The sequence below is a fragment of the Charadrius vociferus genome, unplaced genomic scaffold (genome assembly GCF_000708025.1).
Source record: "Charadrius vociferus isolate BGI_N301 unplaced genomic scaffold, ASM70802v2 scaffold436, whole genome shotgun sequence".
NCBI classification, from domain to species: domain Eukaryota; kingdom Metazoa; phylum Chordata; class Aves; order Charadriiformes; family Charadriidae; genus Charadrius; species Charadrius vociferus.
In genome coordinates, this window is record NW_009649187.1 from 775,309 (window position 1) to 802,183 (window position 26,875).

At 36.7% G+C, this 26,875-nt stretch overlaps 1 protein-coding gene across 1 annotated transcript in view; it reads left to right on the forward strand.

Moving 5' to 3' along the window:
- Positions 1-26,875, forward strand: part of BTAF1 (BTAF1 RNA polymerase II, B-TFIID transcription factor-associated, 170kDa) — a 52,514-nt gene that overhangs the window by 7,408 nt on the left and 18,231 nt on the right. The window contains 15 exon segments of the mRNA XM_009888786.1: positions 9,988-10,111; positions 11,112-11,226; positions 14,052-14,198; positions 16,600-16,763; positions 17,047-17,183; positions 17,835-17,946; positions 19,218-19,286; positions 21,832-21,921; positions 23,455-23,550; positions 23,802-23,978; positions 24,545-24,685; positions 24,814-24,938; positions 26,021-26,141; positions 26,218-26,322; positions 26,562-26,711. Coding sequence (XP_009887088.1) covers positions 9,988-10,111; positions 11,112-11,226; positions 14,052-14,198; positions 16,600-16,763; positions 17,047-17,183; positions 17,835-17,946; positions 19,218-19,286; positions 21,832-21,921; positions 23,455-23,550; positions 23,802-23,978; positions 24,545-24,685; positions 24,814-24,938; positions 26,021-26,141; positions 26,218-26,322; positions 26,562-26,711 — 1,873 coding nt within the window.

Consider the following 26,875-nt stretch of genomic DNA (forward strand, 5'->3'; position numbering starts at 1 on the left):
TCTCCTCGCCGCGGGGGCCTGCGGAGGCCTTGCCGGGGCCTCCACGCCGCTCGGCGGTATGGCCCGGCTCGGTGGGGTTTGGGGGTGGCTGCCTGGCCCGGCGCCTGGGTTTGCTTCCTGGCCCGGGGTAACTCCCGTGCCTGGGTGCAGGGAAGCCCTCCCGTCCTCCGGCCCCAGGAGCTCTGCCTGAGGCGTCTTGGGCCTCCTCCTGAATTCGACAACTTCGTTCTGTTGGCCTGCCCTTCCTCGGGTTAAACTGCTAGGGAATGGGGGATAATGATACTGCGCCTCAAAAACTGGCAACGAACCGTTTTGCCGTTCAGAGCCCTTAGTTGTAAAGTAACCGAAATAAAACAGGCTTCCATGGAGAAAAGTGATTAGTGTGTTCTGGCTCTGTCTCAAGATGTTGGGTAGTATCTGCTTACACACATGTGCGCTGGGGTGTGCCAGCGTTTAAAGTATTCACAGATACAGAGGTATGACTTAATAGAGCTGTTTTATAGAAAACGCTGAGCACAAATTCCTGCCATCTTTTTGTGTGTGTGCGTGAAATGAGCATGTTAAGCTTCCTAACAGGACAGTTGAAAGGAAACCATAAATCCAAATTAACCTTGTGATAGATTAGGCTCAAGTCACATGTTGGTAGTATCTCTGTACTTCTGAAGCACTACAACGAAAGTAAATTCTGTTTCTGAACCTGTGTATGAATAAGTTTACAATTCTATGTATCAAAGTAAAGGTGTGCACATTTATAATGGAAATCGTTATTAATCAAAATTTATAGTAGCAATGCACCTTGTGAGATTTCTAGCAGCAGGTGTTTTAGTTTGAGATTTTTTTAGTTTCAACAAAGCATCCCTTTAACTTTTTCTACTCTTATTTTTTTTTTATCAACTTGTAATATGTTAGTCTTGATTTTTTTTTTTTTTTTTCCCAAAGCTGTCCATGAGAATCTGGAAGTAGTAAGGATTGCTGTAACGAGACTACTATGTACATTAAAATATTATTGTAAGCCATCATGTAAAATAGAGTAGTATTCTAATTACATTAGGTCTGGGGCAGTCTGCTTAAATAACTGTGCTAATGTACATGTGATATGAGGGCTAACTGGAATATCAAGATACAGCTTTTCAGCTGTATGCTGAGGGTGTGTCTACTCTAAAGATTGGTTTCATATTTGATTACCAATGTTTCTGTATTTCTGTAAAACCACTTGGCTGTAGTGAAAAACAGTAGTGCTCTATGCAAAGATTTAGTTAACACCTGTTTGGTCTAGTAACTGACAGGAAAAAAATCTGTTTTGGGTAAGGCTCATTCTGAGCTGCTGTGTGGAGCACTAAAAAAGGTGTGTTAATAATGCCACATGTGATATATTGCTTCAGAGGACAGTTTTAAGATCAAAATATTACACAAGTTGAACATAAGGTATAGAACTTTAATAGAGGTGCTGTAATACTTGTGAGTGGATATAGAATTGTTTCAATTCCATATGTAAAGTAGGTAAAAGAATGACACGTTTTTAAGTGCTGTAATGTCTTGGTTATTCCTGGTGAACTCCAGTGTTCCTGTAATTGTAAGAAGCGATACTGTTTAAATTTGGCCTCACGCATGTTTTTTAATAGATACAGCAAAACCTGTCCATATCCCTTTGAAGTTACAGAGCAGCTTTTGACAAATAAACCTTTTGGCTGCTGGACCATAGGAACAGTGACGATATGTTAGTGTTGCCTTTGTAAATAAAAGAAAACTTGCCTTTGCCTTTTACTTCAAAACGTTTCATTTCTAACGTCCTTTCCTTTCAGATATGTTACAAATGATTGTTTTGTACGCTTTTATACCACATAACTACGTTTCTGTAATGGGTGTCATTTTTCCAGCTTCTGTACCAGCTCCATTTAATTGTAGAGATCCGCACTTTTCCTCTAGGTAGTTACACTTATGTTTTATATTTTTGAAGGATCAACATAATACTTCAGTGTTGAATGATTCTACCTATCCAATTCTGGAGAGTGAGGGAGATGTTGATTCAAATTAATCTTTCTCCAAGGACCATAGTCTTTGCTGAGTGCATGCCAAACATTGATATTAACGAAAAACTTCATTTAGGGTTTGTTCTGTATTGGAACTGTATTTTAAAAATCACCATTTTTGGAGGTGGGCGGGGGGTATTTTTACATTCTCAAAACAATAAATTATCAAGTGGTTATTTTCCCAGGACAGTTCAGTTTCTGCGGTTTGGCCAATTGAAAACCTTTCTCAAAACCCTGGTCTGTTCAGGAAAATCTAAACTAATACAGGGAATGTTTTGAAATACCCCAAAATTAGATTGAGAATTTGTAGCTTTGCTATTAAGGTAATATTAAAAATAATGGTCACTTAGTTGTAATCTGTTGACAGAAGAGATTTTGATATTTTATTCTGCATTACATGTACACATCCTTGTTTTACCAGATTCTGCTGTTACCTAGACTGAGGACCTGCTTCTGTATAACACTTCTGTGATGATACACTAGAAAACAGACCTAAAAGCAGAACAGTAGATACCTCATACCAAAAGATGTTGCAGAATAGTTGCTTTGTGTATGCTTATCTTTCTAGTAGTTTTATGCTGAAAAGACTAACTAATGAACACCATCCTCCAGCAGTATGTATAGGTGGGTGGAAAGGTTAATGTTCTTTCTGTGAATGTGGAAGCTAATTTGGTAGGCTTTATCTCCTGTCTCTGGTCTTAAAAGTATATATGAAGTAGTATAATGTTTGCATAACTAATAGAAAAATAAAAATAATTCTTGACAGTGGAACTGAGAAGGAAAAAAGGAAGTGAAAAGCTTTACTTCAGCTTCATTCCTACAAAATACATGATCCAAGTGAATAAATACAATGGCTCACTAGCAATCTTTTGAGATACTTGAGTTGAAAAAGCAATCCTTCCAGTTTATGGAAAATGAAAATGCTCATACATTACTCAGGGTGATTGAGCTTCAGTAGATGAGTGTTGAATAGTACCTTTCAATATCTAATAAAACTTTTTTCCAGTTTCTTTAATGTGTTCAAAGGCATCTCGTGCATCATCATTCCAACACCAAGGCTGTTAATGGCTTTCTTCTATTTTTGAGGGCCTTCACAGTACAAAGGAGAACAAATACACTTTTAAAATGTGATTAAATGCATGAAGCTGGCAAGATGCATTAACAATGACAAATTTGATTTGAATAGGTATATCTTTAAGTTCACCCAGGAATACCTTAAAGACAACCTCTTCAGGGTATTTTAAAGACACTTCCTTAAGTAAATATGAGAGACCATAACAATTTGTTGGTCTTGCAAGACATTCTTGATTAGGTCCATGTAAGTTTAAAACTAGTTTCTAGAGTTTTCAGTGTTTTTGTTTACTTGAATTTGTGTATAAGTGGTAATATGTATGTTAGGAACCTGGTTTTTATTTTGAAATAAATAATAGTGTCGGAAGGCTATGATGGTAAAGCTCCTGGAAAATAAGGCGGCCTTCTATGTTGCTCTTGGCTTTTGAAGTGTAGGGCTATGAATTCCTAAGAACAAATGGCTGCACTGGCCAGCATCATTACTTACATAACATTTCAAGTTTAATGCTGCATTGTTGGGAGGTTGAAGTTCTTACAAGATATCAAAATTATCCAAAAGCTTTTTTATGGGCCCTATGTACCTTTTAGAAATGTTATGTTGGGGTTATCACAAACTTTCTAAAGAAAGAATTCAGCTTCGAACTTGTTTGGAACCTATTACTTCATGGCTACTCTTGCATGAAAAACAAGAGTTAAACTGAAAAAGTATGTTTTCACTACTACTGAAAGGCGTATGCCTGTACCATCAAAATAGGTAGACCCTCTGTAACTGGTGTGATTACAGGAGGTTTGACACAAAGGGGGTGGTGGGAAACAGTGTAACTCCTCTCTCATTGATGGAGATTATTGGAAGACCAGAACAGTGGACTGCCCTCCCTGTTGCTGTTTGTGGGAGGGAGTGTGGGCACAGTCATAGAGAGGGGGGAGGCAGACGTATCATGTGCACTACTGCCCAAATGAGATAGAGCTGTGAAATTTCTCAGACACCTAAAAGACTGAAATGAAAGTTGAAAGTTAGGATTGCACTCTGACAAGAATTCTAACTTGCTCCAACAGCTAAACTGGAATTCTTACCGAGGCATTCCCTATATAAATTGTTGATTCACTTCTTGTATTAGTATGTCTTTACAGCTGTTTTAGTTTCCTATTCTTCCTCACAGTTTTTGTAATCTAATTGGTCATATGTTTTGGGGCTGTATTGTTGAATGTAGATACATATGTAATAGTTTACAAATAAAACTTGTACAGCCTAATGCTACAGATCATATATTATGTGAAATATGTATTCCATATGGCATTAATTATATTAATTGTAGCATTCAGTTGGCTTCCATATGCAGTATATAATACTGTGACCAGTGTGGTCATGGAGCTCTTGTTTCATTCAAGGTGTCCCTTCCACTGCTCTATAGGAAACAAGAAGACTTCTCTGCTGTTTGCCGCCCCCCACCTTCATAACCATTTACTCCACAGTCTCCAATTTAGGAGAATTAAAATCACAGTCCATTCTTTGTGTATCATCACACTTTTTTTTTGTTCTGAATTCTGTTCAGTGATATTTCGTTTTCCTCTTGCTTGCAGATTGTATATTGGAAACTTGTTCACTTGGTTATTTAACAGTGTGTGTGGTTTATGAGGGACTTGGGTTTTTTGAGCTGTGAAGCTGACCAAGCTGGGATTGACCAAATGATGAAACACCAGCAAAGCAACAAAGAAAAGCAAAGGCATCTCTGTTAGAACTTAGGTTGAATTTCACAGTGAGTGTCAACCCTTATCAAGTCTGAATTTTAGTTTAGTGATGTTTTCTAGGTTTCTTGGCTGTTTCTTTACTAAGAAATAGTGCCCAGGAGGAAGCTCCTGGGTGTTGAAATATGATTTATACTTTTAACTCCTCAGAGCGTTCCCTTGCCTTCTGATGGGTTCTAGCTAGCAGTTTTCCCAAGCGCTCTAGGCAGAGTTTGACATTGGAGTGTTCCAGGGACTATGCCACTAAGGGTTTTTTGTACAGTCACACAATTTTAATGGATTAGAGGATATGCTAGGATAGTTATCAGCTGTTCTGTACCAGTTGGCCTGTACTGTCAGACTGCTCCCTGGCCAGTTAAACACAGTGGCGCACACAGAGATGTAGAGTCCAAACAGATCGTTTCAGTGGCAGCAGTGATCAGTTCACTGTCCTGTTCAAAACTTAACTCATTGAAATCAACTAATTGGAAGTTTCCCCATCTGAAGCCCTGTGGGGACCCAGTCCAGTCAGGATGCTTACACTGGGATGATCAGGATCTGTATACAATTCAGCTGCATATGTCTTGTTTTGGAAACACTTTGGAGATACTGTTGATAACCTCTGTATCTTGACCTGGTCGTTAACTATCCCGCTACTAGCTTTCTAATGTCTCTATAGTTGAAGGGCTTTCAAATCTACATTATCCAGTCTCCACAGGAGTGTCATAAGGCTCACTTTAAATATTATGATAACTGTCCCTTCAAATGGAGATCAGTCATCTGTTTGGAGACATACCTTTAGGCAGCAAAGAGCTGAAGATTAGCATGAAAAACAGAGCAGGTCATTTGTTGCAATATTTGCCTACTGTGCCTGGTTACAGTCATGTCTAACTTCGTTTAATGCTGAATATGCAAAACTGATTGGAAAGCAGTGACTAGAACATGAAATCATCTAGCTACCTGGAGAGTGCTACTGAGTTAGTTGTGGTGGCTCTTTTGAAAGTACTTGCTCTCATGTTTGTCCTTTGTCATTTTTTTTTTTCTAGTCTTTGCTGCGATAATGCACTGGAAGAGCAAAAGGCTTGTTATGTTTAGTGACGGGAGGTCAATAATAGTTTCTATGTACTTTTATTCACAAAACCCGCTTCAGTTAATTGAACTCAGCCTGTATGCATAATCATTCTGCATAAGTGTTGATTAGAGAGATGATGTTCCACCTTATGACAGCCAACCTTGCTATTCTGATTAATAGCAGGGCAAATGAAATAGTTTACTGTTAGAATTCTTCTTGCCTGCAATCTTTTTCTAAGAATTATTTTTGTTAGATAAAATTGTTTGAGTGGTAGTAGTCTAGTGGTGGAAGCGTCTGGTCCAATTTGAGATGGCTGTTCCAGTTGATATTCTTTCTGATCACAGACCTACTGATTATTCTTGAGTATCTCTCAGGTGGTTCTATTCTGAAAGTAAAACTTCAGGCTTTAGTGTTTCAAAACTGGTGTGCTTTAATGAAGTGCTCTGGGTTTGGCTTGGAATACTTATGTGGGGAGGATTCAATTGCCTAATCTAGGTCTGGTGCCAGTTTAGATGGTATAATGTGTCCTTTCCACTTCAGCATGACAAGGATCTCCTGCATCCTATGTCCTGTCTGCTGACCCCATGTGCATGACTCATTCTGAAGTGTCTCAGATGCTACTAGATGTCTGTTCCTAAGCACCTGAATTGATGTCTTTGTGTCAGAAACATTTCTAATGAACTCTGTCAGTGTAAAAGCTCATGTGGTATTTCTTAGAAGGAAAAAAAATTAATTTGAATGTAATGCTGTTCATAAGAACTTGAAATTGCTGCTCCAAGTTCTGTCTTGCTGATATATTTCAGCAGTGATTAGAAAATCTCAAATTTCTCAAGTAGGAGGAAAAAGGTATCTTTACCTCTTGGAACAAGTTAGTGCTTTGTAAGGAGCTCATGTGGCATGAGTTCACATAGAAGTGGTATATGGTTGCTGTCCTGTTAATGAGATGGAGTTGACTCAAGACTGGAAGATGACAGTCAGAAGGCTTGTCCAAACCATTGCTTATGAGTTAAAAGTGAAGGACTTTATATTTTTAAGCTCTGATTAGAGCAGTTAACGTGCAGGAGAAGTAGTTTTAGACATAGATTTCATTTTTAGCATAACAATCATAAATATCTTTGGTTTTCTTTTAAATTTTTTTTCTTTCCCTAGGGACTCACTGCATTTCTCTTGTTTGCTTGTGCCTTCCATATGCTTATAACAACTTTTCTGACAGCCTGTGTTGAACTCTTTCATAAAATAATTAAAAACTTTATCTGCATTGTGGAGTCTTTCAGTCTACCATGCTGGTCTGGACTTCTGTGTTACATTTGTGAATGACGTGCGTCATGCAGTGCTTTGCTTACAGCACTGTCTAGCATGAGAGGCAGAACCACATGCCAGTAGAAAACTTAGTTCTCTTTGGCTTAGAGACTGTTAGTTCGTTCTGAGAATGAAAACCTTGTGAGAACTTGGGAAATGTCTTTCCAAACTGCAGGTCATCAACATTAATTTGCTTAGAAGTTTTACTGTTTTTTCATTCTTAATGAAACTAAGAATGAAAACTTAAATTTTTTAAAAAAAGTAGCGCTGCTGATCAGTGGCAACTTTCTCAGTGCTGCCCTTCTGACTAGAGCAGGAGAATTCGGGCTCTGCCGTATGCTGCTGCAGCAACGCTGAAACTTGATTTAAGAACCTTAATACCTCCAAAATATTAACTGTTTGGGAATCATACATCAGAGATGTCTGGGGGAGGGAAAGGGAGAATGATTAGTGTAACCAGGAGTACTGTTAGTCAGATACTGTTAGCTGTATTTGCTAATTCTGTTTTATTTATCTTGCTGGGGTTGAATGCTGAAACCTTCCTATAGTGATGTGAGACAATAGAAAGATTTTTTTGGTTTGTTTTGCATTTGTGTGTAGGTTAAGCATATTGCAATTTAAAAATCACAGACTACAAACCAAGCATACTGCAGGTTTAAAAAAAAAAAAACAACCAAACCAAAACCAACAAACAACTGTCTTTTGTAGGTAATACAGCTTCAAAAAGTTGTGGGTTTTAGGAGTGAATATCTGGTATTGTAACTAAGATTGGAATAAAACTTGAGTGTTTTTGAGGGCAGGCTGTCATAGTGGTTTCCTCCTGTTTTGACACATGAAGGGTTCTAGCTGAGGAAGTGGTCTAAGTTGCACATTCTGCTTGACTTTGGAGATGAAAAAAAGATACTTTGATAGTTAAAGGAGTGGGTGGTGCTAAATGGCAAACTTCCGGAGTATGGAACACTGACGTTTCACAGAGATGAAGAATGAAAGGGGTGAGTTTAAGCATGAGCGAACAAGCAAGTTAGAGCAAGCTGTGGTTGCTCTGCAAGCTAGTGTATTTTGTACTGAATAATACTGAGTGCTGCAAATCAGGTTGGGTTATTAGCATCAAATGTACTAAGGAAAAAATACTGGTAAATAACTAAGTATCTGGCGTGTTCCTCCTGACTAGTCCTGTATCAGTGGTTTGGAAGAGTTAGATCTATAAAGCTTTTCCTTTCCTCCTTGACTGTCTAATCACACAAAACTACTGGTTTAGATATGTTTGTGTTTACTAACTAGTAAATCATAGCAATTGAAAGCCAGTTTTCTCTATAGAAATTGACATAGGCTTGCCTGTTTTGGTAGTAGGAAGAGAATTATTTCAAAGCTGGCAAATACCAGATGTGTGTGTCTGAAATACTAGAATGATTTGAAATACCTTCAGTTAGAATTTTCTTTTAGTCTAATGGGTATTTCATCTAGTATCTCCAGTTGTGAGAGTATTTGGGTTTTGGAACTGTATTTGTGTGACATTACTGCCTTGGCTCTGTAGCACTTCTGTTTCTGATGTGTTGTGACACATTATAAGATATTCTCAGGAGTAAGTGTGGTTTAATCGTGTCAGAGAAAATACAAAATCCAGTGATGCTGGAAGGCCTTTTTTTTTGTTTTTTAAATGATTGGAACTGATGTTAAAGGCAATTTTGGTAAAACGTAGTTAGTTGCAGGAGACTAACAGACAAAACATTTGTCATTTCCTTTATTTGCTCAAACCTAGGGTACGTGTTCATGAGGAGGGGCAGTTGTTCAGGGTACCTGTATCCTTGCTTTGTTAGGATGATTGAGGTGAGCTTCACTGCTGTGTAAATTCCAGCTTCATATTGTTGCAATACTTGGAGGAGTATTTTTATGATTAAGGCTAGAAGGGACAATTCTGATTGCACTATGTGGACAGATTCTAGACTCATTTAGTGAGTAATAACCTCATACTACCCAATAACTAATGGATAAACTAGGCACCCTGTCAAAAGAGTTCTAACTGTCCCACTTACAGTGGAGGGAATAATGAACATTTGTTACTTCTATCATTTATTTGATTAGGTAGTCACTTTTTCATGTGATGACTTTCTCATTCAGTAACTCTAGAAAAGAAATAAGCTAAGTAGTCTGAAAATAGATGATCAGGGTCTCACTAAATACAGAGTTACTGTGAAAACAGGTTAAACTAATGTATTTCATGGGAAGACCAGAGGTATCAGATTATTTCAAAGCTGTAAATACAACAACAGGTTTGGTCTAAAATATATCAGGTAGTTAGGGGAAAAATGTGTGAAAAGTAAGATTGGTATCCTGGAAAAGCAGAGTTTGATATTATAGATCGCAGGCTATGTCTTCAAAAGAAATGATAATGCACAATACAAGCAGTTGAGCCCTTTGCTTTCTCTATCAGACAGAATTTGATGAAGATCATTTACAACTTAACAGTATTTATTTTTCAAGATTGAAAATCTTCTATCACAGAACAAAGAGAATGATTTAATTTTTTTCTTGTAACTGCAGGTTTTTTTTAAAGTAATGTTTCTAGCAATTTCTTTGTTAATTTTTTTGCTTACCAAATTAAATGTGCTTTTAGAACTATGCTTACTATTAGGAAAAAAGTACGTTTGTCATCCAGTCAGTTGATAGTCTTCAGGCAAACATTTCTTCTGTTTGCATTAGACAGACTGAAAAACGTGGGGGAATATTAATAGAGATGGGCAGCTGAACTATGAATAGAATAACATTTTCATTTTTTGTCATCATATTTAGGCTTGATCGTCTCTTTATTTTACTGGACACCGGTACAACACCAGTAACAAGAAAAGCAGCTGCACAGCAACTTGGGGAAGTAGTGAAACTGCATCCTCACGAACTGAATAATCTCTTATCTAAAGTAAGAATTTTTTTTTTTTTTTTTCTTAAAGGAGCTTAAAGGAGCGCGGGTTCTGTAAGAAGAAGAAAAAGCATGGTCTTGTGTTCTCTGAAAATAGTAGACTGAAGAAAATTAGGAGATTACTCCTGTTAAGCCTGCTGTTTTGTCAGCCTCTGAAATGGTTACATAAATGAGGTTTCCCTTTTCATTCAATATTGATATTTAGTGTTTTCTGTAAGTTCATATTTTCTTCTATAAAGAGAAGCTCTACTGCCTTATAAAAATTTCTGCTCCTGCCTTCAAAGACTGTTACTCGTGTGATACAGCATTAAAAATATAGGAGGCTGTCTTTAAAAGGGCTGGAAAATGGAAAGAGACTTCCATTAGTTTGAGACTTCAATCTGGCCAAGTCTAGTAAAACCACCAAAAATAGTCTGTATCTGACAGCTGGAGATGGCTGAGTGACCTCAATTCTGTTCTTATTGAACAGGTGCCCTCACCACAATTGATGGTATCAACGGAGTGGCCAAGGAATCATGAATATCAAACCACTTTCAGAGAAAGAAATAGTTTTTCCAGATTTGAGACATAGTAGTAAATTAGTTTAGAAGAGCATATGTTGTTTCAAGTGACCCAAGTTGTCCCTCTTCTTGGGTTAAATGACTTCAGAGTTTTAAGGTCTGTTTAATCTCTTTTGAACACTTCCTTTTAGAAAGCGAAAAACAAAAGTCTTGAGCCTTGTTCAGTACCTGCCGGAAATCAAGGCTGAGTTTGACTCAGGGGACTAAATATATCTTATAAATTCTGAATGTATGGCTTGTATAGAGTTCTGCTAAGCAGTGAGTAATATAGAGAAGGCCGCTTGCATTTCTTTGGTTTATTTTCTTGTCCTTTGTTTTTGTTCGTTTGAATGTTTTCTTAATCTATAGCATTAAAAGTAAGTGTGTTTTAATAGAGCATAACAGCTGATGAAAGTACATTTTAAGCAAATATTTGTTTATTTATTAATCTTTTCTTGAAGGTGTTGGTATACTTAAGAAGTACGAATTGGGATACTCGTATTGCTGCTGGCCAGGCTGTTGAAGCAATAGTGAAAAATGTACCTGAGTGGAATCCAACACCAAGATCAAAACAAGGTGCTTCTTAAATTAATTATGTGGAATTCATGGTTTATCTGATGCAAACTGACTGTGATATGAGACTTTTCAAGGCAACTGTGTCATTCTGTGTTTTTATGAGTAGAGACTTTTTATATGCATGGACTGTAGTAAACCTCTTTGACTTTAGGTGTTCATATTTAGTTACAACGATGTGTCTGACCTTTGTTTCTTCTAAGATTCCTGTGCTTGTGCTCTGTACCCTCATAAAGCTTTTATAAATAAAGGGAATAATAACTAGTAAAATGGCAAAACATAACCAATCAACCTTGTCTTGGTATTTTGCAGACACTTTCTTCTCTGTTCCCTTGCTCAAAGCACCTTTCTGAGGGAGGGGAAATGGCAGCTTGCTGAAGTCTATTCTGTTTGTACTCACTTTGCATCTGAAATTGTCATGCTAGGGATGTTAGAGTTGCTTTTATTGTCAACTTACAGATCTATTGTCGGTGATTTTGTCTAAACCTGTTGGCACTGTCTGTGTTCATAATCTTATGTGGTAGGGATTCCAGAAATTCAGTAAGTGTTAAAAAAAAAAACCCAAAACAAACAACAAACTTTCATCTGTTTTGAGGTAACCTTGTATTTGTTTCATTCGGGGCCTCCTGGTTCTGTTGCTATAGAATTTGACAAGCAAGGTCTGCATTTGCCTTATCCACTGTCTTTATGACTTTTGTAAACCATTGTATTTGATCTCCTCCAACAACTTCTCTCCAGATTGAAAAGTTTTGGTCTCTTCAATCTTTCCTCACAAGACAGCTGCTTTGTTTTTTAGATAACTTTATTTGTCCTTCTCTGTCCTTTTTCTTACTTGTCCTCCTTGAGATGCACAGAAGTGCACACAGTGTACCTACATCTCTAGAGTACTGATATTTATACATAGTGACAAAATGATGTACTTTTATCATGTTTTCAGTGTCCTTCCTGATGATGTGTAGGACTTAGTTGGCTGTTTTGTCTGTCACTGCCCAGTAAGCTGGTGAATATAGAAAACTGTCAGAAGTGCCTCCAAGATCTTTGTTGAATATTAACTGCCAGTTCTGAATTCAGTGTTGTGTAGGCATGGTTTAGGTTATTAATTTTGCATCTTATCTGCCTCTTTGCCCATTAGTCTGTTCCAAGAGTCCTCCTTGGATTCCTTAGTGCCATTATGACTTTTGGTTACCCAAAAGAGCTTAGTGTCATCTACATGGATCTACATCTACATCTTGGAGAAGAGTGTGTAGTGAAAACTCCTTCCCATTGCTAAAGACTGATAGAGTTGGTTCCAACAGTGATCCCCAAACAACTCTAAAGCTAACTTTTATCTGTCTTTTACCACCTTTCAGTTTGTAAAAGGATGTTTCCCTAATTCTGTGGTAAATTAGTTCCTTAGATGGTTTTTTTTTTCCTAATGCAAAACCTTGCCAAAAGCTTTTGAATATATTATGTCCACTGGATCTCCTCTATCCAGTTGTTAGAGCTCTTTAAGGACATTGATAATCAAGTAAATGAGGGTGTTTTGTTTTGTTTTTTTTTTTCAGGAGCCATTCTGACTTTCCCAGTAAATCATACTTATCCATATACTTAATAACTTTTTAGACTCTACTGTCTTACCATGGATAGAAGTCAATTTTGGTAGCCTAGTTCCAATATATTACTTATAGCACTCCTTTTGTACATGGAAATTGGGGAACCTGTCAGTCTTAGAGTACAGCAGCAATTTGGAATGTATTGTCCAGGTCTTGCATATCTGCCTATCAGATCTGAAATTGAAAAGGTAATTATGTGTGTTTGAGAAGAAGGTACCATTTAACAGGGCTAACTGGCTATGCAGACATTTGCATCTTTTATTTTGGTTAAATTGTGTGATGTAGTAGTCATCCACATGTTTTACAGTGGTCTGGTTGCATTTACATTCTTAGGCTTGCTATAAATCACTTCTCTTTTTGCATATATGTAATGAAATGTTAACTTCAGATCTGAAGAAATGTAGGTGGTGTTTATGTTGTACAGTGGTTTGTGCACTTAGACTCATTCTACTGTAAATGAACAAGCCTTCATAAATAAATGTGAGTGTGGGATGAAACAGACCAAACTAAATGCTGTGTTTCTTGTAGGCAACAATTGTATTTACATTGCTGGTTGTAATTCAGGATGTGAGCGTGCTGGTTTATGTAGGAATAGCCAATCTTTTTGGATGCTAAGCAGCACATGACTAGGAGCCATGAAACACTAATCTCTGAGCGTCGAGGGCAGGGAATACTATGGAAGTTAATTCATAACAAGGAAATAATAAGACACCTTGTGAGGAGCAAACCTCGTCTGTGTCAGTATCGAACCACGCTGTACCTGCAGCTGAATTTGAGAAGAGTCTAGATTTGGGTAATTACTCTTCAGCAACACTTGGTAGCTAACTTTCTCCCACACCTGTTAAGACCACTTTCCAGCTTCCGTATCAGGGATGCTTGGCTGTTGGTGATATGATACAGTGTTGGCATGATAATTGTTTGATTTGTGAGCCATATTCAGTTCAAACGGCAAGTTGGCTATATGTGTACAGAGAAGACCTAGTGGTGTGTCGATGTCCAAGATTTTAAAAAGCTAAATTTGTCAAGGGAAAAACATTAAAAAAACATTTCTGTGTTGAGTGAGCTCTTTCAGGCTGCTTTTGTGAAACGGAGCCTTTACTCATTGTGAATCGAAATGCTGTGTGTCTGATGGTTCCTTTGGAGGAGAGAAATTATTTCTTGCTTAATTTTCTGCCAGAACTTTAAACAAAAATTTCATCACGTTGTCCTTAATATTATTTTCAATGTCCTATCTAGAACCAGGCTCAGAAAGCCCTATGGAAGATTCACCTTCAACAGATCGGTTGCGTTTTGATGGATTTGATATATGTCGGTTGTTAAAACATGGTGCGTCTCTTCTTGGATCTGCTGGTGCAGAATTTGAAGTCCAAGATGATAAATCAGGTATATTGTTATATTTTACTTGCAAACAAGTAAACTTGCTGATGTGAACAAGTTTGTTGTGGCAGTATTATGAGTCTAGTCATCCGTGGTTTCTCAGAATGCTAGGAAATAATGGGAAAAAAAAAAATCCCCAACAAAACTGGTTTGTATTATCTTTCTCAAGTTAAATGATTGTTTTCTTTAGGGGTTGTGTATTGTTTGGTTTTCCTTTCTTTTATCAGAATTAGTATGTGTACGGGGGAAAAAGGAAAGTGGAAACCTGAAGGAGGAAGCAGAAAAAACAATATTAAAGACTCCTGTAGAATTTCTCTAGACTTCTTAAGAGGTGCAGGAACTATCGCCACTTTTCTTCATTAAAAGTCTTCTCAAATATAGTAGTAGGATGTGGCTTATTTAAAAGCTTGAAGCTTTCAAATATAGAAAGATTGTGTGAAAAATACTGTGATAAAACTGTCAAAGTGGAAAAGTCAAATAGCAGTGCCTGTTTGACGTCTTATTTCAAGTGACTTGTCTGATATCTTTCTGCAACTTTGTAGCTGAGAGTTGGTTTATATCAGTGGAATGACATTGAATTATTTTAATCTAAGCTTGGGTTTTGCTATTACTGTGCTTTCCTGCTCTAATTCCACTCCATTTTCCAGTTTCTTCACCAAATGAAATAATGCTATAGATAAGAATCTGTTCTGACAGCATAGCCCTGATTCAGTTGTTCCCTGTGTGATGCATTCTCTGCAGCGTACGCAGAAGATCACTAGCTCAGCAAGGAACAGAATCTACGGCTGCTGACACTTAAGCAGTATCCTGTCTGTTAAGCCTGGCTGCTGTTTTGTTGCTTGCCATCTTTCATACTAGGTTAATAAGGTGGTGTACAAGTTGTATCTCTTCTAATGAAACTGTAACTGTTCAGAGATAAAATAGATGGAATAGGGCACTATAGTTCATAGAAGACTGATATTTTTCCCAGTGTCATATCATATCATGTAAATAATTTTATGAATGAAAATAAGTTAAAAATAATCAAAAAATAAGAAAATAAAACTAAAAATAGCTTTTGTTGCTGCTTTAATTGGTGGGAAAATGTACAAAGGCTACTTTCTCTTCTGCATTTTGTAGCAGCTTTCCTTTTCAAGCAAGCAGCCAACGTGAATGGATGTAAAGCAAGTTAAGTAATATTTAGAATTAGCAGTCTTTTGACATTTGTCCTAAGATAAACTTGTGAAAGGAAAAACATTTTCTAGAGAAGTTGTTTGTATTTCTCTGCTTTTCAAAAAAACCTCACTTTATTGATGTTTATTAACTTGCTTATTAACTACTAATTACTAATAAACCTGGCATATACCCCAAAATTCTGTCAGTATTAGTCACCTACTTACAATTTTATGTGCAGCTATTGGTTAAAAAAAACCCCCCAGTCTCCTCACTGATTTCCATGCTGCACATGAAAAGAGAGTGAAGTCTGACAGCCGTACAAGCTACAAGTTGTGGTTTACTTGGAGGGTTTATTTTTTTTTTTATTTGGGCATTACAATCTTCTTTTTTTTTATGTAAATGTGTGTGCTCCCAAGGTCTAGGAGTTCAGTATTTAGTGCTGAAGCTTCCCAACATTATTGAGGTAGCTTCTGTTAACTTCCTAAGCGGGCCTTGCTGGATGCATGAAGATTGAGGATAGGAGTGTTAACAGACTCTAGCACCTTGGGCAAATCATGCTTATGCTTCAGTCTATATTGCTGTCAGGAGTTGTTTTGGGCAGAAGGGAAGGAGACACCTGGGTCTAGTGTATTTTACAAGGAAGAACGATTCTGAAGAAAACAGGTTCATATTCAGCCCAGCTTAATGCAGGACATTGGGTTGAATATAATTTGAGGAGTTGTATTGGTGGCTGTTGTTTCTTAGGTCTGTGCTTCCCAACAGAAGATAAAATTTAGGAGGAAAAGAAACCTTAAAATTAACAAACAAACAAAAAAACCCCAAATCAAAACTGCCAAAGTTAACAGATCCCACAAGGGATCTGTTGTGCTCAATTAAAAAAGTGCTAGTTCTTGAATCAGCTGCTGGATTTAGTGTGTTAATTCACTCCTTTCAAAACACACTTTCCTAAGAATTCAGGGAAAAGTTTTTTTTTTACTTCTGTAGAGCAAGTGTAATTTAATGAATTTCAGGGGAGTTATTTTCTGCTTAAAAATTGATCGCAGTTTAAGTACTAGTATAGCTTTAGCAGCAGAAAAGGTCTTCCTAGGAATCAGTGTCATTTGGTTTATAAGATTCTGTTGATGTATTAGCCAAGTACAATTTCATTCTGTAACTTCTGGGTTTCTTATGTTATTTCATTGAACAAATCTTCATTAATACATCTGGTTGGAAATCTGACACATCTTCCTCTTTTAAAAAACTTTCTTTTAAGGTGAAATTGATCCTAAAGAGAGGATAGCACGGCAGAGGAAACTCTTACAAAAGAAACTTGGCTTAGATATGGGTGCTGCAATTGGGATGAATACCGAAGATCTGTTCAATGATGAAGATCTGGACTATTCTCCTTCTTCAGTTTCACTAGTAAACAAACAACCTGTAGGTAAAACCTCGGGCTGTTTTACTGCAAGGAATAAGTGGGTTTGCTTTATTTGTGCTTTTGTGATTATAATATCTATCTTTTAAGTACAATGATCAACATCTAATATGGTTTGCTTTGGCTTCCTGAATTCTTACGCACCATAGTTGCATGTTAGTATTTGATGTCAAACTGCTGTTCTGAGTTTGAAATGGAGGGTTGGGGAAGTTGAGAGCAGTGTGCATTTGAGAATTTTTCAGGACCTTCATTGTAAGAATTGACAATGAATGACTTCTCTTTCAGACTCTTCAGGCTGCTGAGTTAATTGACTCAGAATTTCGAGCTGGTATGAGCAGTAGACAAAAGAATAAAGCCAAAAGAATGGCTAAGTTATTTGCAAAGCAAAGATCCAGAGATGCAGTGGAAGCTAATGAGAAGAGGTATAACAGCTTTTATTTCAGTTAAGCTGGGATTGTGATTTGATCTATCTGTTGAAAAACTTTCTACAGTCTTTGCCTCTTAATCTTTTATGTGCTAATTGTGCTGATGGTAAAAAGCTAATGTGCTGTACTTATTCCCAGTGGAGCTTCATTAAGGACCTAGCTTCAGACCAATCTTGAAATAATGGGATGATAGAGTTAAAATTTGTGGTTTGTCCCTGTTATTAAATATGGCTTAATAATAATGCATGACAATGGGGGATTTAAGAAGATAAACAATAACTAAAAATTTAAGATACAACTTTCTGATGTATGCTGTGTTCCTCACTGTTTATAGTGACCTATTATTGTACCTACTGTGTTTATAACAAGCAGTAAACAAAATTCTTTCCTTGATTTTATTTAAGAATTTCTGTATGTCTTGGAAAAGGCTGAGAAGGATTGCCAATTTGGGACAGTATTCTGCTGTCTCCTCGCTGAATTTTTTTACATGTAAACTTACCTGTTTTGCATATTTCACAGTGTTAAACCTCTTTTTTTTTTTTTTTATTCTTGCCACACTTTATTTTATCTGAAGTCTTCAGCTGTAGAAGTAATTACTTCCCCTAAAGCATACTTTCAGTTCATAAACTTATACTTGTTCCTTCTCAGCAATGATAGCACTGATGGGGAACCAGAAGAAAAGAGAAGAAAAGTTGCAAATGTTGTCATCAACCAGCCTGCAGCAGACTCAAAAGCTCTGGTAGAAAATGCTTCAGAAGAGGTATTATGTATTGTTCAGCTGTTAGCAGCAATGATCATTCAGTTTTTTGGCAGAGTAACGTAAAACAAAACTTCTTTATGCTCCCAAATTCTTTAGTCATTTTAGCATTAAGAGAAATGGAGTAAAGAACGTCTTTGACAGCTTTACTTCTGTACGTAACGAAGAAAATGAGCTTCCAACTGTGTATAGCACTGAGGAAGAAAGGAAATTTAATCCACTGGTAGCAGTTTGTGACCCAAATGAACCCGAGTAGGTGGATTACAGGTGTCAGACCTGGGTATTAAACTGTAAAACTGTGCTAAACACTTAAATGATAGGATTACACTGAGCCATAAATAATTTGATCTAAATGTTCATGTACACTTTATTTAATCTTCGCCTTACTTTAATTAGGCTTATTTTAGAATTAAGTTCTATCTTCAGTAGTTGAAGATTTAAACAATTACCTTAGTCTTAGAAAAGTTTGCATTTGTTTCAATAGACTGAAAAGCTGAAAAATTCTAAGAAATGCTATACCAGAATACAAATGGTACATAGATTTTTGTATTTGAAGAGACTTTACCTTGATTAGTCAGTATTCTAAAAAAAGACTTCTACAGACATAGCTTAGTAATTAAATTCATATTTGTGAAGTGATGATTGGAAAATTAATTTGAGATTAATGATACCTGCGAGCTGAATAGCTGCTGGTTGCTAGCCTTTCAAATGCTTTGTATTTGTGAGGGTGTGAACTTACTAGTGTTAGTATCATAACTTCCTTTCCACAGCCATGTCAGTTTCCTGGTAGGAAGTTTTGGGATAGTGGATATTCTTCTGGTTATCAAAAGTGCAGAATGTGTTTTGAAGAGGGTGGTGTTTATTACTGGCTTAATTGACCCAATTTGATTATGTAGTGTAATTTCAAACCAAAACTTGCCTATTGTGTTCTTTAAAGGCAAAGTTCATAAATCTAAAGAATCACTGGGGATTTTCTGCCTTACCATGGTTTCTGAAGGGAGGCTGAATTAATTACCATAGAGAAGATGTTACTACTAACAGTCAAACCTTATAAGCTTTTTAAAAGATCCAGTGTCCATCGGCAAAGTTTCTGAAGTGTGGAAGAAGGTTGTTCTTTGTTTTTTGTTTTCAATTCTGTCCAGTAACAAAGAGAAATACTTAGGCTTTTGGAGGTCTATTGTTATCGTCACATATCTAAGTGGTGTACAACATGAAAAGTGTTCACCTGATCCCTTTCTCTTTTAATCTTGTACTTAATATTTTCATGAATTTAGACAAATGAATGGCCTCTGGAAAGCTTTTGTGAGGAGGTGTGCAATGATCTCTTTAACCCTTCTTGGGAGGTAAGACGTGTGCAGTATCTAAGGTGTAAATATAGAATACAAAAAGGCTTCAACAGAAGCATAAAAGTTGTATGCATAGGACTTAAGAGTGTTTTGCTAGATATCAAAAATTACATCAGTTGTAAATACAGATTAGCCAAGATAAATGTGCTTTGTAGAGAACTTAAGTGGTTTTTAAGACTTGTTTAAAGGGGAAATGAAAACAGATGTGTAACGTATGCTCAAGTGGAGAGTAGGAAAGATATGGAAAGCAGTAATTGTAAGTGAGAATTTTAGAAGTATTGAAATTCAAGCAAAATAAAAGCACATGAATCTATGGTCAAAAAGCTAAAGCAATTAAAACAGGCTTGGATTCATCAAGAGTGAGGAATGTTGTGCAAGTGTTGCTGACAACACTGGCACATTTGTCTAATGCTAAGCTAGTAGAAAAGGGAGTGAGAAATTACTCCTTTGGTAATAGGGGATAGGCTACAAATTATTAGTTGTTCTCTTCATTTATAAAAAGAACTTTAAACTTTTTTTAGAGTTTTAGTAAATACCAGCTACAAAACCTATGTATTTGGTTGCCTGGACAACTTATCTTCAAGATTCAAAACCTGTTCTGCTTGCTCTTATTCAATCCTTATACGATTTTCCACAAACTTTGATATCAGTTCCAAGCAAAAACGTGAAGTAGCTGACAATGGTGTCTCTTCCTGGAGCAGACAATGGAAGTAACTTGTCCACTAACTTCAGTTTTTTAATCAACAAGTTGATCTTTTGAAAGATTAAATATTAAAACCAGCTGTAACACTTGAGTAGCACAGTTTGAGTGATAGCAAGTTGGCTCTCGCCATACTGACCTCAAACTTGGAAACACAAGAGATAGATCATATGCAGCCAGTGCAATTATTTTGGGCCCAGAAAAAGGATAATTATATTTATGTGGCACATCACTGCATCTGAGCTAATAAGCCTCGCTTTACTTGAAAGCAGGCTGTTTGCAGTTGAAGCCAAAGTCCACTTGTCTGGAATGCAGACGTTTTCATAGCTTTCTTGGTATGTTTGATACATGGTGCACACATGTTAATGAAGGAAGTAGATCAATAAAGAATCATTATTACGGTATGTTCTGGACGAAAAACAGGTTAAACTACCTCAAAATACATGTTTATAAAATGGCCCTGTGGCATCTTCTTGCAATGCCTGGAGGCAGTCTGGATGACTAGTTCAGACTGCTTACCGAGCTTATAGGCAGCTGAAGTCAGGCGAGATGAATCCTGCTACTGGTATTTCCTTTATCTATTTGTCTGGCTTGCTGTTGCTTTCTGTTTGCAGAAGCTGAGCAGTTAATTAGCAAAGTCTTCCTCTTTTGGCTTGTAAAAAGTAGCTCATAAGCAGTCTTGGACCAAATAAACAAATGATTTTGACCAGTCTTGGACCAAATAAACAAATGTATTATGAGCAATTAGGATTTTAAGACTAGGCTCTCTGGCTGGTTTTTAGTGGCTTGCTTATAGCCTTTACCAACAGCCACTGAGCTGTACATATGGGGGCGCATATGTTTGCATTTCATCTAAGATATTCTGATTAAGGGAGGACTTACCAACTACTCAGTTCTAGTTGTTACAGTCACAAAATGAAATACAATAATTTCCTGCTGGGAACAAGCATTTATATGAAGAGCCCTTGAAACAAACAAAAAAGAACACTAAGTTCTGCTGTAACATATGTAAAGGCCTCTCAATGCAAACCCAGTTCAAAACTTTGCTTTTGCAACTTTGTGTGTATCTGTTGAGTGGACTTTTCTTGATTAGCCAATTGCTAGTTGAGTTAGGTATCAAAAATACCAGGAACAGGTGCGTCTGTAGCACATTTTTCTACTGGTCTTCCGTAATTTCTAAAACACTTCCTAGTGTGTTCAACTGTTCATGTTTGGGAACATACAAGTGGCTACAACTTGCTTTCCCATATAGCTTGTTCACTTATTTTTTTAATATTTAGCTAAACGGAGTAGGTTTGTAAGCTAGGCTGAATAGTAATTCTCAGAAATTTGTTTTACAGTCCCCAAAATATTCAGTGGGGATCCAAACTCTGTTTAAGAAATACAGAGTTTTAGAGAAATACATGCTACAAAGATACAGTGTTTAAGAAATATAAGCTGAAGAAAAGCAATATTCTTATAAACTTATTAAAACCAGTGATATCTTTTAGTTGATATTTCTCTGAAAACTAGTGGTTTGTAACATAGTGAGTGAGGTAAAACATGGTAACATAATATGATAACAATATTTTCTGTGTTAGAAAATAGAAGCAATTCTTAATTGCTTCTGTCCATAAGCTGACAAATACCTAGGAAAAAAAACCCCAGGTTTGTTTTGGACAGATTAAGTGTATGGTTTGATCTAATAAAATACTACCTTTTTCTACAAGTCTAAGTACCACTAACTGCAGCACTTGAAATATCTCTATTAAAGACAAACAAGTATTGTTTCACTTATCCAATGTGGTTTTTATGTTCTGTTCCTAAATATTTAAAAACTGACTTTTTATTCCACTTTTCTAGGTTCGACACGGTGCAGGTACTGGACTGAGGGAGATACTTAAAGCTCATGGTAAAAGCGGCGGTAAAATGGGAGACAGCTCTTTAGAAGAGGTGAGTTTCCAGTCACGTAGACTTAACATATTTCTTAAATGAAGTTTAGAAACCTGACTTCTTAAAATACTTAAGCTTTGCAGGAGGTGGATGACTTAGGGTTATATAAACTATGAGATTTGTCTGCTCAAAAATCACTTTATGCACGCCAGAAATGTTTGCGTTCTTTTAAAAAGCCTGTGCAAAAACCAATACTACTGTATAAGCAGCCATTTGTATGCAGACTGTGTGTAAAGTTATTAAACACTACCTTCCATACTAGAAAATATAATTTTCAGGTAGTGCTAAAGGTATGCTGAAACAAAATTTACAAGCTGATTATGTAACTCTAGTGAAGCGTTTCAGACCATCTAATTCTATTCACTTAAATAGTAAGGTGACTCTATTGATCTGCTTGCTTTGTTATTGTGAGAAAAAGTATTTAAATAGTCTATTTAAAAGGAAAACACTTTTTAAAAATATCCTAACAGTAATAACTTGATTACTAATAGTGAATATCATCCTGATTCATACTAACTTCCCTGTTGTAAAAGCAACTGGGAGAGCTTGTGATTTAGAGAGTGTTGAAGAATGAGGAGATATGTTTATCAAATATAAATCAAGCTACTTCAGCATACTTTATATATAAGGAAAGTAAAAGCTGGTATCTCTCCTTGCTTCCATGGGGAGTAGTATTTGTTCCCTGGAGATTGCAGGGTAGTTATAACACATACTGCAATGGTAAGATACTTTAGACAGTTTCTTAACTATTTATGGAAAGAGTTTTTACTCCAGGCTAGCTTCAATGCTATATGCAGGCTATAATTCTTCGACGTGCATGGGAATATGAAATCCATAATATGATTAAAGTATTGTTCATAAAAATGATAGTTTTCAAGGGAAGTGGTGATCTAGTAGCCAGACAGTGGATATGAGAAAGATGATGCCTGAGCAGTTGCTTTTATGGGGCTTCTGCTCAGATTCAGAGTTACAGAGCTATTGGGTCTCTAACAGAGGCCAGAGCTTCAAGACAGGCTTGGTCTAAATTGCTTTGAATCTGGAGGAGACTTGGCTGAAAAAGCAAGTCCCTTTCACTGGGTCTCCCACAGTGGAGAAGTACTGCTTCATTGTTTGTTTATTTGTAAATATTCTTCAAACACCTATAAATTGGTTTGCCTAGGACATGTTGCTATTAATCAGAATAGATTATCTGAATGACCTTACCTTTATGTGCCATGTAGGGACGAAATTGTCTGTCTACCTTACAAGGTGCTCTCTAGCCTTTTGATAAAGGTACTGTGTGTTGTTGGTTTTTTTTTGAAAAAAAAAAACAAACCAAAAACAAAACAACAACATTATGGTGTTTGTAATAAGCCAGGTAAGCTGAATTAGTGCTGAATATTTTTGCCTTGACTATCTGTGGAAGATGACTATATTCAGTCAATTTAAGCATATGTTGTCATATCTTTTACATAAATTTTAGCTAAAACAAGCATATCAGAAATCCTTTATGAATAAATATAGTCAAGGTGTTCAATTTTTCTCTTTTTACAGATGATCCAGCAGCATCAGGAGTGGCTAGAAGACTTGGTTATTAGACTCCTTTGTGTGTTTGCATTAGACAGATTTGGAGACTTTGTTTCAGATGAAGTAAGTTATCCCTGCGTGAACAGGTAGATCAGCAGGCTCCTGTAGGAGATACTGCAGCAGATCACTTATGCTTTGTACAGTGCTAGTGCGTGTACCTGTTGTAATTGTTCACAGACATTTATTACATAAGCCGATACATACATTTCGCCTTGTTTGTGTAGCAGTTTTGGTCATCTGACTCTACTCATATTGGTTTCTTTCTAAGTCAAATTTCATACTGAAATATCTGTTTATTATTTCCTTTGTCCTAGGTGGTAGCACCAGTACGTGAGACTTGTGCTCAGACTTTGGGAGTAGTATTGAAACATATGAATGAGACTGGAGTTCATAAAACTGTGGATGTTCTCCTGAAGCTGCTTACACAGGAACAGTGGGAAGTGAGACATGGTGGTCTCCTAGGAATAAAGTACGCTTTGGCAGTGCGTCAGGTAATAACCCTCATGACAAATTGCAGAGCTCTGGAACAAAAAGCTCTGCTCAAAGTTGGGAATGTGGCTGAACATTAGATAAGTATGATAAAGCAAGCTTGCTTGCGCTGCAACCTCACGTGGTTTTAAATGTATGACTGCATTTTGATATCCAGGCTGCAGATGTCTGCAAGTATATAGTGAAGTTGTACTGTTGTAACTTGATAAGTTACTTGCATAAAACATGATAAATAGAGACTAAGCTTGTATGCTTTCATGTGCCAGGATGACAGAGCTGAGTGCTACAAGAGTTTAGTCTGTTCATGGTGTTACTCTGCAAACACTGAGCTCTGTTTACACCAAAAAAAAAAACAAAACCCAAAACCAACTCTGAGCTGAGTTACAGTTCATTCAAGTTTATAACCTAGGTTTTGCTTCATGAATGGCAACTTACAATATTTAGATTATAGTCTTGGACCTGTAGCTTCTGTTTTATATTACAGTTTTATTCACACACTCAAGAGTACATCTTGGTTGTTTGGGGCATTACTTTTTAATTTTCAAAATGCTTGTGATCTTTTTGGCAGGACATGATCAACACTTTATTGCCTAAAGTGTTGCCTGCAATAATTGAAGGTCTCCAAGATCTGGATGATGATGTCCGAGCTGTTGCTGCAGCATCTTTAGTACCGGTAGTGGAAAGCCTGGTCCAACTTCAGTCTCAGAAGGTGACTGAATTGTTTTCCATCAGTTCTGATTAAAAAGTTCACTTTTGGTCTGCATGAAGAAAATAACACTTATAGTCAGCAGTTAGATTTTTCTGGGTTTTTTTGTACAATAACCTCTTTTTGTGTAGGTGCCTTTCATTCTTAATACATTGTGGGATGCACTTCTGGAGTTGGATGACTTGACAGCTTCCACAAACAGTATCATGATCCTTCTTTCTTCCCTTCTGACTTACCCTCAGGTCCGCAAATGCAGGTAACCTTTTAATTAGTATTGCTTCAGTATTGCAGATTTTACTCTTGCTTTTCCTTAAAGTGAAGGTTGAGACGGTGCTGGTATTTTCATTACATTAGTAAAAGGCAACAAAATAATTAAAAGGTACTAGACGATGTTTATATGTGAGGTTTTTTTCTCCCCTCTCTCCGTTCATCTTGGCTATATAGTAAAGGGTATTGGTTCCACTCATATGGTGGTCCTGCCCACAAACTACTTGTTTGTCAACAAGGAGCAGACAAACTTCAAACAAGAGAGCAAACTATGTATATTAAAACACACGTGTGTACCTGTAGAACTTTACTATTGAAACAGTTCTAAGGAAAGCTACAGACTTCAAAATTCACATCAATAGTACAGTAGACTGGTTGAAGACCATGCTTAGTTCCTCTCTGTTTAGGACTCCATCAAATTAAAGGAATTGCATGTTAGTATGTTAACATTTTTCATAATACATATGGTTAACTCTAAGCATCTGCACTTAATATAGATGTTTTCCACGTCTTACCCTTCTCATCCTATATTATTGTCACTGCTGAAGCTGGTTTTTGCCCAAAACCAAAATTAACAATGAAGTTTTGTCACTAACACCATCTTAATTCAGCATGTACTACTTGCATCAGCTGATGTGCAAGTTCATGCACAAAAGATCCAAGCTTGTTTTAAATTATTTCTAAACTCATAAATGCCTAATAATAAATTCAAAACAAAAAGAAAACACCTTTTTTTTTTTTTTCCTAAATAGTTGAAAAAAGCCCAAAGTATAATCTGGGAAACAACATGGTAAAAATACATGCTTGAATCAACTAGTTCTTTATACCAGTAAGAAAAACAGCATTTTCCTGGAAAAAAAGATACCAACTCAAACTATTTTAAATTTTTAAGCTGATCCTTCACTTAACATCACCAAGCATATGCAATAATGCTTCTCTTTTTTTTTTAAAAAAAAAAAAAGCTTTCTTTTGGATAAAATGTTAACTGAGGATAAACAAAATTAACTTAGCTCTGTGTATGTGTTTTTTTTTTTTCCCTGTCATTGCCTCTGTCTTCCCTTCATGTACTAGTATTCAGCAATCACTCACAGTTTTGGTCCCACGTGTGTGGCCGTTCTTGCATCATACTATATCTTCTGTGCGAAAAGCAGCACTGGAAACATTATTCACGCTGCTATCTACCCAAGACCAGGTAAGAATTAGAGGTATTAGTGTTTTATTATGATCCATATTGGAATCTGCTTGATCATATGATACCCTTGTTTCAGAGCTCTTCAACATGGCTGACTCCAATTCTGCAAGACATGTTGAGGCACATATTTCAATTTTGTATCTTAGAAAGCAACCAAGAAATTCTGGATCTTATTCACAAGGTATTTGCATGACTTATGACCTAGATATATAGTGTTTGTGTATCCTGCTCTTTCATATCCTCTACGCTTCTCTGCAGATAAAGAATAGTTTGTTCGTGTTAATTTTTTTGTAGTTAGCCTATTTGATGCTTTACTATAGAGTGAAGGAGAATAGGATGGTTCCTACAGTTTCAGCACACATATGATCTTGCATAGACCGTGTGCAAATTTGTCATGATTTCCACTGTTTCTTTCCCCAGGTATGGCTGGAACTGTTAAACAAGGCATCCGTACAGTATGTGGTTGCAGCTGCTTGCCCATGGATGGGAGCCTGGCTCTGCTTAATGATGCAGCCATCTCATTTGCCCATTGACTTAAACATGTTGCTAGAAGTAAAAACCAGATCAAAAGTAAGTGAAATATAACCTCACTAACTGTTCTGGGGAAAATAAGAAATTTATTAGCTGTATATAAAGACATGTTCTAAAGGTGCCTTTCCACAACTCTGTCTTACAAGCCTCAAGTCTGTACAGCGAAATAGTTCTTGTCAGGTTATCCATGAAAATTCAAAGTT